General features: G+C 31.2%; 1 protein-coding gene across 1 annotated transcript in view; it reads right to left on the bottom strand.

Annotated features, from left to right (window-relative positions):
• Positions 1 to 449: 449 nt before the first annotated feature.
• The window catches only part of LOC129969708 (dopamine D2-like receptor), a 199,494-nt gene continuing 183,956 nt past the window's right edge, over positions 450 to 15,987 (bottom strand). Inside the window, exons 3-5 of the mRNA XM_056084404.1 lie at positions 12,921 to 13,291; positions 9,462 to 9,875; positions 450 to 1,167 (exon numbers count right to left, since the gene is read on the bottom strand). Coding sequence (XP_055940379.1) covers positions 947 to 1,167; positions 9,462 to 9,875; positions 12,921 to 13,291 — 1,006 coding nt within the window. The 3' untranslated portion in view covers positions 450 to 946. The remainder of the gene's footprint in view (positions 1,168 to 9,461; positions 9,876 to 12,920; positions 13,292 to 15,987) is intronic.

The raw sequence follows: 15,987 nt of genomic DNA, 5'->3' as shown, positions 1-15,987 counted from the left end.
CATTTCTAAAAGATTTGCTGGTTTACTATGTTAAAAAATATCCTACAAAACATTCTTGAACACTGAATGAGGATAAAATGCTGCATACGATATTTGAGAAAGAAAAATATTCATGTTCACTAGATATATATCTCTGTAACTGTCACTATATACTGGAAAGTGCATCAGTTCACAGAAAAAAAGTTAAGATTAAATATGTTTAATGGATATTTTCTATGGATTCCCTTTAGCAATTATGCAAACATTTTGCATATTTTTCTTAAATGATTTCAAAGTTTCAATTGTGAAACATAATATAGTATTGTGATTAAAATAATTAATCAAGGTTCGTCAAGATAATATGCTATCGCGATTAAAACAATTAATAAAATTATTAACAAAGCTATAAGGAGTTTTGAAAGGTATAAAGAAAAATATAGCATAATAAAAATTTTCTCATCAGCTTAATAGAGAGAAATGTTGCTTCAAAATCAATAATAAACCACAATACCTACAGTTCACTAGGTATCTTGTGCATACATATGATATATATTTTTAATCCCAACAAAAATAATTTCTCTTTACTTTTTCTGTTTCCAAGTTTCAATATGAAATTCTAAACCACCTTCCATAATTACACTTTCTTTTTCCGGCGTTGTTTCTAAAACTTGGAAAAGAATAGACAAAACTTTACTGTTAATTGATGTAGTAAAAATAAAACAGAAGTTCGGACATTATTATTCCACAAAGCTTGCTGAATGCAAAGTGATATGAAACTACGAATAGCAACGTATTAATACTTGTCAACACTAACACTTGAAATGACGCCAGTAGAAACTAAGGTAGTTTGTCAATAAATTACTTTGTTTCCGCATATTTCAAATGAAATCGGAATCCAGTACGTAAGGTCTTTCATAATTTTGAGAATTTTGTAAAGAAAGCAAGAGTAGAAAGTATTTCATGAGTTTCATTTGCATGGTTCCAACAGCAATTTCTTGAATGCCTTTCGAAATTCTAAATTAAAGATTGTATATATGACAGGATTGACACAGCTATTGATGTAGCCCAGCCACGTCGTAAGCAAGAACACAGTCACTCCAGGACGCCATGTGTCGCTTTCTAACTTGATACAGATAGCGTCTAGGATGTTGCAAGTGAAGAACGGCACCCAACAGATCAGGAACACTCCTATATAAAGGAAAGATAAAATGCATTACAGATTAAGTAAAAAACTCTGCAACAGCTAAATTAGGAATTTAAATTAAGATTTCTTTTTGTGAACTAAAAATATTACTAATAAATTACATAGACATACACTGAATGGCCAAAATATTATGATCACCTGACAGTTTTATGCAAAATGAGCTATTGAGTCACATTGTTGCCGCTAGAGAGTGAGACAGCTACAATACGGGAATGCAAGGCAAGTGAACCATCAATTGCACTGTGTTACGAGCGAAGATATATGGAAAAAACGTGATTTAACTGAGTTTGAACGCGGGATGATTGTAGGCGCTTGGAGCGTTGGAACCAGTATCAGCAAAACGGTTGTTCTTGTGAAGTGTACGAGCGCAGCAGTTATTTATGTGTACAGAGAGTGAACTACCAAGCAGAAAACCGGGTCTCAACGTCAAGCTTGTGATCGTCACAAGCTACTGAATGGAGATTGCCAGAGTTGTCCACTCCAACAGAAGAGCAACAGTACGTCAAATAGCAGAAAATCACAATGAAGGACCAACTGCGAACGTTACTGAACGAACTGTGTGGCAAACATTACACCATGTAGGCTATGGGAGCCGACGCCCTGTTCGAAAGCCTCTGCTGTCAGCCTTGAACAAGAGCAGACGTCTCCAGTTAGCAAAGGTGCATAAGTATTGGACAGTAGATGACTGGAAAAGGGTCATGTAGTCTGATGAATCGCCTTTTCAATTACACTATGCCGATGGCAGGGTTCGAATATGGTGAAGTCACCAAGAAAGCATGGGCCCCAACTGCATTGCCAGAATACTTCAAGCTGGTGGACGCAATATTACGGTTTGGGGGATGTTTTCTTGGCATTGCATGGGTCCTTTGATTACTGTGGAACAACGTTTAAATGTCCAAGAGTATTTAAATGTTCTCGCAGATCAAGTACATCCTGTTATTTTAATGGTGTACCCTGCCGGGGATGGGTACGTTCAGCAAAACACTGTTCCTTTTCATACAGATGGTGTTATCGTCAGATGATTCGAAGAACATGACGCTGACTTTACTTGCCTTCGTTGGCCCGTACAATCACCAGATCTCAATCCAATTGAGAATTCGTGCGAGGAGATCCGACGAGCATCAGACAGCTGGATCCAGTCCCATCAATCTGAAGGAACTGGAAAGTGCAGTTCATCGGATATGGGATAAAATTAATCCTACCACCTATCAACATCTCACAGAATCTATGCCAAGAAGAATGCGAGCAGTATTACGTGCAAAAGGTGGTCCAACACTGAATTGAGAGGGTGGTCATAATAATTTGGCCACTCAGTGTATAATATAAGTAAGTATAAAGAATTACAAACTTGGATTACATTTTAATTCATTGAATTTATTTATTGTACCTGAAGATATAGGACTTAAACCATTTACCATCATTTCTAGAGACAAAAGAAATTCAAAGCATCTCATTTGAATGTGTTTAATATGCACAAAATTGAAAATAAATGTAAAATAAATCAGTAATTCAAAATAGTAAAAGAATTAATGGGAGTAACATATTTAGGTTGTAGGAATTGATTAACACAATTGCATTCATAGGATAAAAAATATGTCATTGGCGAAATTGAATAGAAAAAATTTATATTTATACTTATGCCATTTGGCTGGAAGTTTTCGGTTGTCTGTAACGAATCATTCTACATAACACCATCTAAGGAAACCAGTTTGCGATTATTTGTCACATTGCAACAAACGCTGTTTTGCTTTACATCTCATCAAATATTATAGCCCTGTTAACCTTAAGTTTAACATCTCCTCCTCTCTAGCTGTGGTAAGCAAAGTGTTATCTGTAGTTGTATGTTTGTTGTTGTTCTTGGCAAATTTATAGAGTGCAGTTCGTCTTCATGACATTGCTCCGCAACGATTGGTGTAGTTACACATTTCTTTGCTCATCGATGGATACAATCTACAGATAAACCCTTTTCTATTTAAAATATAATATTGCCCAACGCTTAACCGATAATAATAACAAAGTTACATGTTTGTTTTCTATTCTTGCAAGGATGTAAATGGAAAAAGCAAACATCCTCCTAAATACAGCTACTAGTACTTTATGGATGAATCTTGTTGACTTCGCTTGTTGACCTTCGCTTTTTGATTTCAAATAAAGTTAATTTAAACCTGTGTCAAATTAAAAAAATTATATTAGCATTGTATTATTATATTTAAACTGTAACATAACTATAAAAATATTATAAATTTATTATTTTACCGTCTATCTTCTGCCAATGAAAACACTCTAGCTATTATTAAGAAAGATATAAGTTAAGCATATATATATATATATATATATAAACAATTCTATTAAATACAGACTAATTTATAACTAATATCAACAATTTTTTTGCTTTATTAAGTTTTCTAAATATATGCATTAAAACAATGAATACGGAAAATAATGGAAAATAATGAAATATTTAATATATTTTTTATTATTAAAGGATCGGGGCGTAACTAAGTAAATTACTTCAATTTTTTAAATTATCTTATTGATAAATGAATTTTGTTTTCACATCTCTGTTATAGTATATAAAGAGTAAACAATAAAAAAAGTAATCTCAAAGATCCATTAAGTAAATTTTCCTGTGACATATACTATAACTAAACTTTTGTATACATGAAAAATTATGAAAATAAATATATTATAGTTAAGACTTTCTTACTGGTAAATGAAAAGTTAACTAAGAAAGGAACTTGCTATGCTGTTATAATTGGACTTATTAATCATTATATGTGTCTTATTCTGCTGTTGCCAATAATCGCTTTAGTTATTTAATATTTATCAAGGCTTGCAATTATCAAGGCTTGAAAAAAGAAAAGAGAAAAATAATTATACTTTTTTTGTCTTTTTCTCTTGTTTTTTTTATGAAACTAAAATTTATTATTTTAAGATAAAAAAGTTTAATATTTCTATCTTAGAATTGTTATAACTTAATTTTAAAAGAACCCATTTACTATCAGTAATATAATGATACTTAAATCTGTTTAAAATGTTCTGCTTCAATAAAGAAAAGTTGGACTTTTTGTTATCGCTGCAATTTTGCGATACAATTATAAAAAAAATGTCCACTTTAAAACGTTTACCAATAATTTATTCGTAAATCTTTAGATTAGCATCTATTTATAATTGGAAAATGCTCTATGCGTTATATAAATTTGTATTTCAATCAATAAATGTGCAGCTGTAAAAGTTGCAACGCTTGTGTTTTTAGCCAGATCCTAATCTGAGTATTCATATTCACCAAATTAAAATAGAGAAACTATTTTTTTACAAAATATTTCAATAGAAATATCTGTCATAAAAATTTAAATAATATTAATTTAAACAATTTTAGATCATTTCAATGATAGGCAGGGAAAGATTTGCATAATGCACGACCTAAAGGGAACCTTGGATTGGCCTTAAATAATGGAATTCAAAGCTTTAATTTTAGATGAAAAGGAATGGATTGTTTTGGTTTTCACTTAGAATTTTAGGGAGACAAAATTGATTCATTATATATGTAAAAATTTAATGTATAAAATTTTGAAATTTCTCATTTTCAAACAATGACTCATTTTTATTTTCTTTTATTTATTTTGAAACATCGTAGTTTTTAAATAAATAATTTTTATTTGATAAATTTGTGTCATTAAATGTAGTAATAATAATAACTTTTTGAGCTCAAATAATAAGATATTTATTTCTTAAAGCAATTTTTATCATTTTTTCGTTTGAAAATACACACTCTCTCTAGCGCTACGGAAATTATATCTGCGGGGAAGATTCAAATGGCATTATGAATAATAAAAGTATATATAAATATATTACAAAGTTTTATTTAGAGACTGCTTAAAATTTAGGAAATTCTACTTCCTGGGAAGTAGAATTAGGAAATAAAATAATGAGGTGCAATAAATTTGGAAGATAATTTCTATAGCTGAGCCTTATTATTCACAAACTAGTATAAATCTGAACTCATAGTCTGCACTATTACTAAAATATGTCTAGAAGAGGGAATTGAAAATATTTCGTGAATTTGTTTGTGGTTTGAAAGCCAAATATTATTTAATTTTGAAAGCTCAAATATCTTTAAATTGGTATTATATGGGAAAAGGAAACGACTCTACTTTTTCAAATAAATCTTGCTTTTTTTCTAAAAATGCTCATTAATTCTCCTATAATGCTGTGTGTAACCTTATATTAAGCCTTGAAGCACAATAACAAAAATGTAATTAAATAAATGTTTTCTCATTTTTTATATAGTTAAAATATAGGATACTTAGTTTTCAATTTTAAGGTTTGTTTGGTTAAGGTTTAATGTTTTTTTTAATAATTTTATGCTAAAGTTTATGAAAATTTCTAAAAGAGGTGTAGAAAAAATTAAGAATAAATAAAAAAAACCAGTCCTTGCACAAGCCAAATAAAAAAAAAATCTAAATGAATATAACCTGCAAACAAATTCATTTTTGAAATTTTATAGTAACTAAGAATTAATTGAAACTCAAGCATAAGAAGTAATAAAGGCAGCATAGAAATTAATTTTTTAACGCACTTGGAATATGTTTTCTACTATCATCTTTATTACTTTAACCCTTTAAAAGGCCATTTTTTCTAGTCATAATATAATAAAATATTTTTAAGAATGAGAATGACTTAAGGAAAGTGATTCATTTAACTTATCAGATAAATTTAACTTGATTAATTAATTTATTGTGTTAATTAATAATTAAGTAACAAATCAAGACACACCATTTTGTGTGAGACAAGGAACTGTAGCTCCTAAGTTTCTGTCTTATTGAAAAATTTGTCAGAACTTAAGCCAATTTACATAACTTCACCCAAAGATATATGAATTTGGTGGGAAGCATACTTCCCATTGCCTTACAAAGGGTTAAAGAATAGTTTATACGCAGTGAATAATTTCAAAATAGATCCAAGGTGAATGTCAGTTACTTCTGGAATGACAGTACACTTATTTCCTTTTAATCAGTGGAAATAAATTGCTCTTACCAATAAGTACTTCAAAATATGAAAATAATTTCATATTTTGAAGTACTTATTTTAGGCCTTTACAAACTTGTCTTAATACTGTTAATTAAATTCAGACATTATAACTTTATTGAAATTCAATTTCAAATCAGATGGTTTTAAAAGTTCACAAATATCACCATTTTCATATGAAGGATTCAAAATTCTCAAATATAGTTTCAAATACAGGTCTTAAGTTTAAAATTTTGTTACATACTATTGGGTTTTCTGGAAGCAAGCTCATCATCTGTTTTAATAAAAAATATGCACATATTAGCGCTTATAAATACATTATGACCATAAAATAACTCTCCCAGTTTCTAAGTGGGCAACACTAAAACATATAAAAGGAATGAAACTAAATTTCCCTCTCAGAAAATGAAAGGCATGGGAATATGAATCCATTGCAAAATGGAAAATAAAGAGCTTCCGATGCAGTATTTGACACATACAGCGCATTAAAAATCTGGAATATAAGACCGTGTACTGAACTGATAATTTCTGCATATATACTTTTTATTTCTTGAATACTAATGCAATTTTGTACAATTTATTTTCTATGAGTTTCTTATAATTACGAATCCGTTTCTGGTTCCAGCATATCTAAAATATCTAGGGTTGGATAAATGTGTTTGCTGAATACATCTGCTTATGCCTTCCACAATCAGGAAAATAATTTTTTTAAAAAAATTCCATTCAATATTTTTAGCTTCAGATGCAGTCAAATAGGAAATGGAATATTTTATGTCAACCTAGAACAAAAATGGTGGTAATCTATTTATTTCTCATCTGGCTGTAATAATTCATTTTGATATTTTTTTCCTTTTAATATGCTATTCTTATTTTAATTCTGCTTATCCATTTAAGTAAACTGATTTTCTTTTCAGATTTCGTCATTTAAAAAGTAAGAAAATAATTTCTCTTACAGTGCTACATCAATCAATATTAATTTATTTATTTTGCACCTTTGTATAAGGAATTTTAGCTTGTTACCCTTTCTTTCAGAATGACCTTTCACTTTTATATCAGATTCTGACGAAACAACACAAAGAAATACTAATAAAGGAGAAGTGTTAGGCAGAAATATCCATTAAGTCAACTTCATGATTATGATAGCGAATTTTAACACCCATTTTTTCAGGTCGATGCAAGAAAAGGCAAACGTGTGATGTGCATACTTGAGTAAAAATTCGCATTTATTGATCAGGATTTTTTTGTTGGTATTTTACGTCTTCGCACTCTTGAAGAAAATAAAATTACCATTCCGGAAACTAATGGAGTACAGAGAACGTGAAATGTAAATCTACGAAAAAATCTCTTTTTTATTCTGCAGAAAAATCGAAGTAGAAAGTAGAGTATAAGAAACAATCAATGCAGTCAACTAAAGAGAAACTTGAATGAAAAATATGAAGTGTCTGTAATTTGCTTCTCTTTTCTTTCAAAAAAGGTCTATTTTAGGTGTTCCGCTTAAAATAGCGACATAGTAAAATGAAAAACTGCCACTTATAAAAAAACTAAAGAAATGTCATCCAGATTGTCACATTTCAAGACAAAATAATCTTTGTCTAGAACTGAATTGATTTTCTATAAATTGTATGGACGTCTTCAAGACGACATTTCATTCGCATAACTTATTTGATGATTAGTTTTTACAAAACATGCCATTATACGCATATTATCGTTTCTGTTGCTGTCCACTCGGCAATATGCTCTTGAAAAGTCCAGAAGTACTAAAGTTCTTCTAAAAGTTTCGCAACAGCTGCAATTATGTCTGTTTAGATAATTATTTATAGTTTAGCATACAAGGTTTTTCGATTTTACTTTTTTACCAAATATTTCTCCATAAGACATTATAGGATATGTTTATACTAATATAAAAATAATCACTATATCACTGCAGGTTTTTCATTTACTATAGTTATCTCAACGGCTCAATTTTTTAAAGAATAAACAACTTCAGTTTTAGTGAATTTTTATAGTTATAACGTACCATGTACATTATATGATAAAGTTGCATTTAGCTTTTTTGATTTGTTTCTAAGAACTTTTAATTTTTTTTTATCCAGACGCGGGAATATTTTTTTTTATAGTTGTTTTTATTTCTTATTCAAAAATAAAATTATGATCTTTTTTCTAGTGTTTTTGTTATTCTGATGCGTAGTATTTTGGCTTTGCAAATTAAACTGCTTTTTTTTGTCATTTGATACACTTATCTTGTTCTTGAAGTTTAATGCTTGTTTATTGTCGTACTATTTCCTATTAAGTAATTTTTTTTTCAGTCCAGCAGATTACAATATTGCTCTTTTTATATTGATGCTTATTTTTTGAGATCGCACTAAAAAGCAAAGATAGTATAAAAATCTTAGAAAAAGCGTTCGTACATTCATTTCGCTTGGCTACGAAATGTATGTCAAGTATACCGAGAAGTATTACTTGTAGAGCTAAAATTGTTACAAACACATAAACTCATTAAAAGTGCCAATATAGCAATGATGTACTACCTGTAATGCAGGGTGTTTGAAGTCTCTTTATAAAAGAAGTTGTATTTTCAGTAGGCGTAACGAACACCAATGAGAGTCCGAAAGCATATACTTATCAAGGAAATATGGGGCACAAAAACACCTAATCATCATATTAACATTCACCCTTTGCCTTACCAATGCCTGCTACTAAAGTGCCTGAATAGATGACTCTGTTAGGTAAATTTATTGAGAAAATGTTTCGAAGATGTATGCCCTGATATCCTTGTGCAATATCACGGTATTCGTATTGTATATGTATTTCTTTTCTTATATTTTCTTTTAAACTCAGCCACAATGCCACGTCAGGTAGCTTATGTGGATGCCTCTGTTAGAAGACGTATCGACCACATATAGCTGAACAAAAAGTTTCTCAGACTGTTTTTGTCTGAGAGCGTAATGATAAATACAGTTTCTAAAATATTTCACCTTATGCTGATCATAAATTTTAACTCAAACTAATTTAGGATAAGGCAAAATATTGCAATTCATTTAAAAAAAATCGATACAAGGTATTTCTTTTCATTGAGAGGATTTTAACAAATAAATTCGACAAAAACAAGCTTTTTTAAGTCATTTTATGTTATCTTGTAGGAAAGGGATTAAAAAAACCTTAACGCCAGAACACGATCTAAATTCTTACAATAAAATATAATGAAGTGTTTCAGTAATTTTCAACGATAACTTTATTACATTTTTCTTACCTAAGACAATGGCCAACGTTTTAGTTGCTTTCCTCTCTCTCCTCGCGGCATTTTTCTCCCGCTTCTTCTTCTTACTTTTTGCCGTTGGATTTACCAGCTTGAACCGATTTTTCGCCTTCTTTTGTTCGGTTGTCTTAAAATCTTTATCCTCCAGGGTGGATCCATTCACTTTGAAGTAGGGAGCTTCGACCTTGACATCATTCAGTGGCGAGGGTGACTTGTCATTTACAAAGCTCGACACTGCCACATTAGTGATCACTTGGCAATCAGCTGTAGGTGATTCCTCGTCGTCATCTTCATCGTCGACGTTTTCCGAGTGATACATCTGACTGCCCTCATCTCCTTCTATGAGAGGAGAAAGGGTCTTGATATAAGCTATGCCCTGAGATTGCCTGGAAGAGTCTGATTTCGAATCTGAAATTGAAATGCATGTTATAAAATCACAAAAAGATTTTTTTAATGTTCATTTATAACACAGATGTTTTACAGAAAAAAATACATTATTAAAATTCAAATAATTTTAAATTGTTCTTGTTATAAAGCATGATTTAACCAGAAAAAATATTTTAAAATCCATTTGTATAAATAGCTCTTATAACTGAAAGTGTGTAAAGCAAGAGATCAGAGACGGATAAATACTATATTCATGATATTCAATCAGCAAATTTTTGGGAAAATTGGGGTATGAATAATAAGGTAGGTGCGAGTTACATTGAAAAACATAGACTTCCTCAAATAAAATCTTATCAACATCTAAACTATTTAAGAAGAATGTTATAAAAAGTTGTATGGAAGAACAGCAGAAATAAAAACATGATAATAATTCCCCTCTTTATAATATTTAACCAAACTGCTAACTATCATTGTAATTAAACTTAATGAGAAAAGCTAAATTTTTATAAAACTAGTCATCATTCCATTAAAAATTGCCTAAATCACAAGGAGATCAAAAAATTTTGTTGGTAAAGATTGAAAAGAGTCACTGCAGATACTAACTAGTACGACAAGAAGTCAAATCTTGCTATATTGTGGAACAAATCCATTTATTGAACAAATAATGGAGAATAAACTTCAACATTAAGATCAGACATTTTCATTGCAAACTTTATGATCAGACTTTACGTTTCCATTCTGATCAGAGATTGCAAACTTCGTACAAAATCGAAATATGATCCTAATTTCGCTATGTAACCATAATGATATGAAAATCTTTGTCCAACAAAATACACTCATGTCCAAAATTAAGGTCAAAAAAGTGTTTTTCAAAGTAATTTTAAATGGCTACCAGTAAAATTTAAACAAATTATATTTTATATATTGTGAAGGAGCTGTAACACGATATTAACCTTTGTTGTGGGTAAAAATGTTGTTTAGCATTAGTTTTTGAGGAACTACCGAAATTAGACCGTTTAAGCATCTGGAATTTTTGCCTGCCATTTTGTGAATATTGCATTAAAACTAAAAATTTAACCTGTTTCCAGAGAGAATGAGTTCTCATAATCGTTCAGACGATTCCTTGAGATGGAGATCCATTGGCAGGCTTGAAGCTGGGCAGTCTCAAGCGGAGGTGGCTCGATGGTTATAAGTGGCACCGAAAATGGTATCCAGGTTGTGGAACCAATTCCAAACAAGTGTTACTGTAACCAGGAAGACCGGCTAAGGTCGTCACAAAGCAACGACATCTCCACAGGATCGCTATTTGGCATTAAGCGCAAGACGGCATAGGCTGACAACGGCTTCTCAACTTGCTCGTGACCTTGCTGCTGCGTATGGAATAAGAAATTCCAGACAAACAGTATACAGAAGTCTAGCAGAGAGGGCCCTTTATGCCCGGCGACCAGTTGAGTGCGTCCCCTTGACTGCATCCAACAGAAAAGCTCGGTTGCTGTGGTGCCGAACACATCAGTCTTGTGCAGAGAAAGAATGGGGGCGTGTTCTTTTCAGTGATGAGTCGAGATTTACCACACAGAGTGACACTCGTCGAATATTCATCTGGAGAGAGCGAGGAGCTCGCTATCATCCCTCCTACGTAAAAGAAATCGAGAGATTTGGTGGCAGAAGAATTCTTGTCTGGTGTGGCATAATGTTGGATAGTCGTACACCACTGCACGTCTTCGATGCGGGTACCGTCAATGCATATCGCTAAAGGGATGATATCCTTGAAGCCTATGTGTGGTTGTTCCGGGGTGCTTTTGGCCCAGATTTCATGTTTATGGGCGATAACGCGCGTCCACACAGAACCCAGATCGTTGATGATTTTCCTTAGGAAGAGGATATTCGACGTATGGAATGGCCCTCGATGTCTACGGTTCTCAATCCTATTGAACATGTTTGGGATGATCTCGGAGGAGCCGTTGCACAGCGTAACCCTTCTCCTAATACCCTCCAAGAGTTAAAATCCGCTATTTTAGAAGAATGGGCTTTGTTGCCCCAAACATTTATTGACGCCCTCATAAACAGCATGAAAGCTCATTGCGAAGCCTGAATAGCAGTGCACGATGGTCACACTCCATATTAGACAGGCTTTCCTCGAGATAAATGCTTTATCTCTGCTTCATAATGTAACACTTTTTGATATACCCTGCTTCTTAATTTCCAATTAAAATCTTTTCCGTGTTGTTATGTATCTATGTTCTTTCTTCCATTGCAGTGTACCTCTGTGCCAAATTTTGTGGCAACACAGTGAATAGTTTTTGATTTTTCGCAGATTTTATGTTTGTGACCTTAATTTTGGAAATGAGTGTATATCGTATATAAATATGAATAGTATATTATTTCACCGAATTTTGGATTTAGTATACATAAATTATTCATTGAGAGTTCGTCAGCGGGCTTGTAAAATGACATAAGTAACAACAACATCTTAAATTATTAATATATATATGTAATTAATCTTTAATATGCCTAGATTAAGTCTGATATACATAGCTTAACGTAAACTTTAAAATATACTGTTGAAATTTGAAATAATAAGACTATAAAATATTCCTTTTATTACAACGAAGAAAAATCTTTATTAATTCATTATAATTATTTAATTGATGACTATGACAAGATGGCTAAATGTGCAAGCCTAAATATACTAAATATAAAGCGACTGCATTTCCTTAGAAAGAATAAGTAAATATTGAAATCGATAATCGTATATCGTTTATAAAATTATGTTACCCTTTTCTACTAACATTAGTCTTTTAAACATAAAAATGCTTAATTTTTGATAAATAGAAGTTTCCTAAATAATGTGCTAACAATAACTAACAAGGTAAAATATAATAACATTTATAAAGCATTTTTTTCTTTAGCTCAATTTTGAGGTAAGTTATTTTCAAATAATAATAAATGAGAAATAGGGAATATTTGATGTCGTTTGTCCCATGATTTTCATCTCATAGTTACTAAACAATACCTTACTTTCTAAGATCGATGAGAAATAATCAAATAGCAACGCAATCCACATACTTGTTTGTTCTTCGTCAGCTCGTGTTGTGTTTTCAATGACAAGTCCCCTGTTATCTGGATTCCTGGATCTCTGAGGCATTTTCTGACCTAAAGCTTTGCGTGCTCTTTCATGTATGGCCCTGAAAATCTTGTAGTAAAGATAGACCATGACGAGGCAGGGGATGTAGAATGAACTGAGGGAGGAATAGATGATGAAATCGGAATTATAGAAGACACAGAGGTTGGGTTGGCGCTCCGGGGAGGTGTTAAGACCCAGGACTATGGGTGATCCGATGGCAGCCGATACCAACCACACAAAGATTATGGTTAGGAAGATTCGTTTGTTGTTTTTGTGCTTCGAATATTTGATTGGCTGAGTGACAGCGATGAATCTGAAAATAAAAGCATATGAAAAAGCTTTAATTTCTAATTTGAAAAAAATAATACCAGTTCTAGTGATTATAATGAAATCAAAATGTTCTACAGTATTTATTCACAAATATGTCTATCTAGCCTATCCATTCATAGTCAATAGAATTATTATTGCTTTTATAGTCGATTTCATCTATGATTACTACAAATATGAAATAAATTACGAGGGAAAATTCTGAATAGGTCACTAGCATTAGTAAGAGAACTTGGGGAAAAAACCGACTCTGAAAGAGCATTCGCGGAAAGTTAAATCACATATTATCGTGCATGGATATTTCTGGCATCATCTTAATCCAGTCAATTTACCGTAAAAAATATCAAACTAAATAAAAACTCATAAAAATGGCTGGGATTGTCTGGTTGGTAGGGCGTTGGATTCGCATCCCTTGAGTTGTGAGTTCGTACTCCGTCGGCCGAAGAACTTCCGTCTATGTGATGGCTCGTGCATGCATAAACCTGTCATGGCCAGAAAGGTCCCCATGTTGAGACACTGTCACTGGAGGTGCTGGGTCAGAGGTGATCGTTCTCTGATTCCGGTCTAAATTATGATCTGGGAATGAAATGCATGAATGAAGTCCGCCCTGTGAAGAGGGTTGCGACGCGTCAGTAGCTAAATCGTATTCTTGGCATTAGATGACTCTACTGAAACAAGAGACGGTCTTTCACTTAAATTCACTGACTTCATCTACGGACGTGTCTATGACAGGTACCATAAAAAGATAAATAAACAACCAAAATGCATAAAAGTAGTATTAATGGTCTAAGTTGTTAATTGCCAAAACAGGTCTTAAAGTTTACTTCTGGTTATGATACTAGATGAAAGAAGGGATAAAAAGATGGAAAAGCCAGTTTTAGGCATTTAAATAATGACCAATTAATCCGAAAAAAAAGTAAACCTGTAATTTGTAAATTTTAAAGAGACCTCAAAAATGAGCTGAAGTATCAAAAATCATCTGAATGAGCTGATAGTAAACTTTTAAAAGTGCACATTTTGAAAAAAAAAATATATTTATTATCATTTTTTATCAAGTTAAATTTTGAGAGTTGAGCGTAATTCTTGAATGCGTATTATATAAGTGGAAAAATTTGTTCAAAGTTTCAGATTATATCTTATTGGAAAAATTAGCTTTGTCAAAAAATATTTATAAATGCCGTTTATTTATTACTCAGAAATCACGGATATAAATCTCCTTTTTTAAAAGAGGTTTTCTAAGATTGAAATTGTATTCTAATTCCTTTAAAAAAAAAGATGGAAATTAAATTTAAATTTTATATTAAATATTTGGTTTAAATTATTAAGCCTAAATTCTAATTTCTTTTTCCTTCACACTCGCAACAATATTATTTCATGTTTTCATAAATCACAAAAACATGTTGTATATGTTTTAATAAAGAGCAGCACTTTTTTTATTTACCAAATAAAATTTTCAGCTTAAAGGATATCATCATTAGGAGGACTGATTGTTATCGCCTTCCAGTGCAAATATCATTTGGGCAAGACAGTGTACATTTTATAAGAAAGAGGTAAGGAACATTATAAAAGTGAATAAGAATTAAATATATTATCAATTCTTTTGTTTATCTTATTCATTATTTATTACATATAACCTTTCAACTAAAGATTCGTCATTTATAAATTCGAAATTTTTCCTTCAATTCTTTACAAAAAGTAATTTAAATCTTGATTAACTTCCCAATTTTGTAAATTTGAATTTCAAATATTATTTTAAGTATTTTTTCTGCTTTTTGGTTTCATTCCTTTTTGAAATTCTTTCTAATATGAGTCTAATATGAGAACAGTCTCACGTATAAACTAGGAAAAATAGTTGAAAATTTAAGGCTGAAAAATTCGCTTTGCATACTCCATACGTCGTTTCTCCCAAATTGCCCCATTTGCAAAACACTACAAAGATGGATCAAATTTTCCCCAAACAGTTTTTTAATTATAAGTTGTGAGAAAAATGAGATTCCAAATGGAATAAATCCTCAAAAATCTTCCGTTTTGATCGTAATTGCTTAAATTTAAATTTTAGATTAAATCAAACAAACTTTATATGGAATCTATTTTCATTCTTTTGAGTTTTTTTCACAGTCTTAGAAACTAAGCAGATAGAGATAAAATTATTTTTATCAACTAAACTGCTTATTACGTTGGTAAACTGCATTTATCATAATTATCGTTGATATGTTTTAATCATCAGCAAACTGCTATCTACGTAGATTTTTTTTATTAATATATGAGAAGATAGTAGTTTATTGCATTATTTTTCCCTGCGGAAAACTTCATATATATATGTGTGTGTGTGTGTGTGTGTATTTATGTATGTATTTCCTTATCCTTCATAATTTTATTACCGTGGCTCATAATTCTGGGAAAAGTTGTTGATGCAGGGAGCCAAAATCCCCGTTTAATTGTTAAGTATTTCTAAAATAAATGGTAAGTATAATGTTATTTATTATCAAAAAATACTTTTAAAAAATAAAATGGGTTCATAGAACTTGTTTCAGCTCATTTGTATATAATAACTTGTCAGAAATGAGGATAAATAAGCAAAAGGTTTAAAAATTGTATTTGTCTTCTTCTATAAAAAACTGTGTACTGCTCAAATAAAAATTTATTTTAATCATTTCTGTATAGGCACTTTCTATTCCAGTA

This window comes from Argiope bruennichi, chromosome 5 (genome assembly GCF_947563725.1).
Source record: "Argiope bruennichi chromosome 5, qqArgBrue1.1, whole genome shotgun sequence".
NCBI classification, from domain to species: domain Eukaryota; kingdom Metazoa; phylum Arthropoda; class Arachnida; order Araneae; family Araneidae; genus Argiope; species Argiope bruennichi.
Note: the sequence above shows the minus strand (reverse complement) of the source record. Positions and strands in the feature narration are given on the sequence as shown.